Source organism: Leiobunum rupestre, chromosome 1, assembly GCF_980474605.1.
Source record: "Leiobunum rupestre chromosome 1, qqLeiRupe1.1.hap1, whole genome shotgun sequence".
NCBI classification, from domain to species: Eukaryota; Metazoa; Arthropoda; class Arachnida; order Opiliones; family Sclerosomatidae; genus Leiobunum; species Leiobunum rupestre.
The window spans coordinates 89,773,470-89,778,255 of record NC_143384.1 but is presented as its reverse complement, the minus strand read 5'-3'; the positions used below and the strand labels follow the sequence as shown (position 1 = coordinate 89,778,255).

Genomic DNA, 4,786 nt, shown 5'->3' with positions numbered 1-4,786 from the left:
GTATTGTCTTCTGCAGTTAGGTCGATACTTTCGAAATTCCTTTTACGGCATCGCCTGTTTGTTATGAAGCGTGGTCGTGGGTATTTCATGTGGTTCAAATTAATCTTTGTTTGTTAAGCAGGTTAGCATTCGGGAGCTAACGCGGGTCTATAACTGGAAGGCATGAGGAAAAACACGCAAATTTGACGCCCTCCCTCGGTTCTTTGCTGAACTAAATGACACGTCAATGGATCATAGAATAGTTGGAAATTTGAGGGTGGAGCAACTGAATCATGTGTTCCGAGACGAAGGAAGGTTTACCCAAATATATATTTTTTTCGAGGCATTGGCTAACACTACAAACTACTTAATTTGCATACGTTAATTTTATAAAAATATGCTTTGAAAATTAATTTGCTTGCTCAGCCCCTTTTTTAATTGATATTCAAATGTAAAATGTCTTTTATCAAAAACAAATATTTTCTTCATCGGGAACGAACTCGACCTTGATCGGGGTGTCTGGGTTCTATAGAAGACTCTCATTATTGTCCTCAATTGGGCGATATTCCAACTCTTCTCTCTTTACGACTGTCGCAATGAGAACATGGTCGATGAAATCATAAAAAGGCTCTTGTTTAACGCAGTTGACAAACACCATTTCTCTCTCGACGTTTGTGGTGTCTGCGTCAGGTCGGGCAAATTCCGTTTTCACGGTGTCGGCGCAGTGGGGCTTTTCAGTGAGAGATTAAATCTATTCCGTCGTTAAACGCCGCAGTCGAACCAAACAATATCTACTTCCCGTTTGAAAATCAGAGTCAGATTGACGTGGCTTGGACTGGCGCATTGTTTCTTGGTGATGACTTTTCGAGGCGCCAATTTGGTTTCCAGATCGACCATGAATTCGACGGTGAGCTTGGAGGGTTTTCTTGGTAGCGAGGTTTAGGTCGCAAGTGGGGCATTTGTGGGCCTTTGCCCCCTGAGAGTGATGTCTTATTTCGTGGAGAAGTAATCTCTTCTTATGCCTGGTCCGATATCCGCCCCTTGTACAACCAAAGGGATTTTCTCCCGATTGTCTTGTTTTGTAACTGAACAAATCCCACTTCTGAGCAGACTGGTCACACTTTAAGGGTTTCTCTCCCGTGTGAGTTCTACTGTGGCAAATTAAATCCCCCTTTCGTGCAGACGCGTAGTTACACTGGTCACACTGGAAGGGTTTCTCGCCCGTTTGAGTTCTACTGTGGCAAATTAAATCCCCCTTTCGTGCAGACGCGTAGTTACACTGGTCACACTGGAAGGGTTTCTCGCCAGTGTGAGTTCTTCTGTGGCGAATCAATACACCCTTTTGTGCAGACGCGAAGTTACACTGGTCACAGTGGAAGGGTTTCTCGCCCGTGTGAGTTCTTCTGTGGCTAATCAAACTACTCTTAATTGTAAACGCGTAGTCACACTGGTCACACTGGAAGGGTTTCTCGCCCGTGTGAGTTCTACTGTGGCGAATTAAGTCGCCCTTTCTTGAAGACGCGTAGTTACACTGGTCACACTGGAAGGGTTTCTCACCAGTGTGTGTTCTTCTGTGGCGCATCAATACACCCTTTTGTGCAGACGCGAAGTTACACTGGTCACACTGGAAGGGTTTCTCGCCCGTGTGAGTTCTTCTGTGGTTAATCAATGCACCTATGTGTGCAGACGCGAAGTTACACTGGTCACACTGGAAGGGTTTCTCGCCGGTGTGAGTTATTCTGTTGTGAATGATATTACACTTATAGATCGTTGAATAAACGCACTCTGAGCACTTGTGCATCTTCCCTTCTCCACTGCTCATTTTGCCAGTTTAACTCTGAATCAAAGGCTCTTTGGGATTTATGAACGGGTGTTGCTTAAATCAAGGCCTAAAACAAATAAAAATTAAAATATTAGCGAAAATAAATCAGGACGGACGAACAACTTTATCATTGGGCGCCAGTTAGTCGAATTAGCCACAATGATGACACGAAAAAGAGTGTGTAGTTTAATCGAATAATAATCCTCCTATATCGCGTTGAAAGTGGTTCCGAAATGACTGACAAATCAAAGTTTTAAATTAGTTAAGCCTAAAGAAGAGAACCAACGAAACTTATATTGTGTGAATGATACTTTACAAGATAAAATTAAGAATTGAAACTATCAAATAGGTCATATTGTATAGAATCACAAATACAGGGTGTCTCAATTTGCTCGATCAGGGCATTTTTCTCAAAATGTATTTATGCTAGGGTTCTGAAATTTTCAGGGTTTATTTGTTAGGTATGGAAGGCTTTGGTTACTAAATTTCAGAAAAATCGAACGATTTTGTGCCGTTTTGGAAATTTTTTTTTTCACCGGTAGGTGTCACGCAAAATGTTTCAATAGAAAAGTTGTAGGGCATAGTCGAAAGTGTAAAAATAATTTTGGTTTGGTTGAAAAAGACCTATTTTTCACTGAGTTTGGAGGTCGGGGGAAAAACAAGTTGTACTAGCAGGCCTTTAACGTAAACAATCGTACATAATCACAACACACATGTACATTTATTTTAGGGAACTTATGCTTTCAGCTATGTAGTTAATAATCAGATCTGCAAAAAGTTATTGTTTAAGAAAATTATTACGTTCAACACCTAATTAGACAAAGTAGACAAAGACCGCGTCTTCCATTTCGACGTGGTTACGAGTAAGATCATCAAACAAAGATTTGTAGACCAAAAATTACGCTTATTTTTCTTTTGTTGTTTTTTAACGTGAGATATCAATTGTCCGAGTAGTATTTAAAGCGTTTACATTTCAAAGTTAAAACATTATCTCAGCTTGGCCTATTGTTGTCCAGTATGCCTCTTTACACTCGAGATCAGCGCGCTCATATGCTAGAATTATTTTACGGAGAAAGTCGTCGTAATGCTACTCTAGTAAGTAAGTTATTTAGACGAAGATTTCCCAATTGCAGACCAAGTCATACGACGGTTCTTAGAGTGGGCGGTTCTTAGAGTGGTCCGCGACTTCAACAACTGGGGTAATATCAATCCGAGGTTTCGTGGTCATGGTCTCCAGGACAACGACATGGAAAACACCATACTTGCCTACTTCGTCGCCTATCCTCGAGCGAGCGTCAGGACTGCCAGCTTTGACTTAGGGTTGGATCGAAATTACGTTTGGAGAACACTCAAAAGACACCATTTTCATCCTTATCGAGCGACACTTCACCAAGGACTGCATTACGGTGATAGACAGCGCCGACTCGACTTCTGCAATTGGTTTTGCCTCATGGCTGACGCACACCAGGATTTTCACGATCAACTACAGATGTCCGACGAATGTTCATTCGGAAGAGATGGGCCTTTCAACCGTCAAAACCAACATATGTGGGACTACGAGAATCCACACTGGGGATTTCCTCACCGCCACCAAGTGTAGTTTCGCTTATATGTGTGGGCTGGTCTGTTAGGTGACAGAATTATTGGCCCGTTCTTCCAGCCAAATCGTCTGAACGGTCAAAACTACTTGGAGTTCCTTCAAAATGAAATATCCAACGTGTTGGACGACATTCCTCTGGCCGAGTACAGACGCATCTGGTTCCAGCAAGATGGGGTGCCACCTCACCAATATCGTGACGTGGTTGCATATCTAAACGACGAGTTTCCTGGAAGATGGATCGGAAGAACTGGTCCTGTTCGTTGGCCTGCAAGATCCCCTGATCTAACACCACTCGACTTTTTTCTTTGGGGATTCGTAAAGGACTACGTATACCAAACACCTGTGACGAGCGTTGAAGATTTACGACAAAGAATCATCGAAGCATGTCGCCGGGTGACTCCAGAAATGGTTCGGGGAGCATTTCGCAATATGCAACATCGTGCGTATTTGTGCATTGCATCAGAAGGTGGCATTTTTGAAAACATTTTGTAGAAGTCATTAAAAACATTTGTCACTTGGGCTAATTATTATTTGTTTATTTTTCGAAATCTTATAACTGAAATGCATGTTACCTACAATTCGTTAAAGGCTATTGCCTGCTAGCACACCTTGTTTTTCCCCCGACCTCCAAACTCAGTGAAAAATAGGTCTTTTTCAACCGAACCAAAATTATTTTTACACTTTCGACTATGCCCTACAACTTTTCTATTAAACATTTTGCGTGACACCTACCGGTGAAAAAAAAAATTTCCAAAACGGCACAAAATCGTTCGATTTTTCTGAACTTTAGTAACCAAAGCCTTCCATACCTAACAAATAAACCCTGAAAATTTCAGAACCCTAGCATAAATACATTTTGAGAAAAATGCCCTGATCGAGCAAATTGAGACACCCTGTATACTCAAAACACAAAGAATATTTCAGAGCTTGAATTTGAACTAACGAATTTCCAATCGGCAAATGGGATGATGCGCGTTATATTTGTTACTTCAAGTCATACGTTGTAAGCATTACGTATTACTCCGAAAAGTGTCTCACTTATTTGTTACTTTTGGTCATACTTTGTAAGCATCGCGTATTACTCCGATAAGTGTCACACTTATTTGTTACTTTTGGTCATATTAGAACGGCCTCCGATAAGTGTCACACTTATTTGTTACTTTTGGTCATACGTTGTAAGCAACGCGTATTACTCTGATAAGTGTCACAATTATTTGTTACTTCAGGTCATATTAGAACGGCCTTGGAAAATGCCAGAGAGAAATTCACGACCTCCGATAAGTGTCACACTTATTTGTTACTTCAGGTCATACGTTGTAGGCGAGGCTTTTTCCTTTAATAGACGCTTCAATAAATCATTCTAAAAGGAAATCGCCAAGAAGTGA

General features: G+C 41.3%; 1 protein-coding gene across 1 annotated transcript; it reads right to left on the bottom strand.

The window, feature by feature from the left end:
* Window positions 1-538: 538 nt before the first annotated feature.
* Window positions 539-1,801, bottom strand: LOC149968842 (uncharacterized). Its single transcript, XM_090156066.1, has one exon. It carries the CDS (start codon window positions 1,799-1,801, stop codon window positions 731-733), a length of 1,071 nt encoding a protein of 356 aa, XP_090012192.1. The 3' UTR covers window positions 539-730.
* Between the last annotated feature and the right edge of the window lie 2,985 nt (window positions 1,802-4,786).

Excerpts from the sequence above, each read along its gene's own strand:
- LOC149968842 (XM_090156066.1), bottom strand. The coding sequence starts at position 1,801 with ATGAGCAGTGGAGAAGGGAAGATGCACAAGTGCTCAGAGTGCGTTTAT.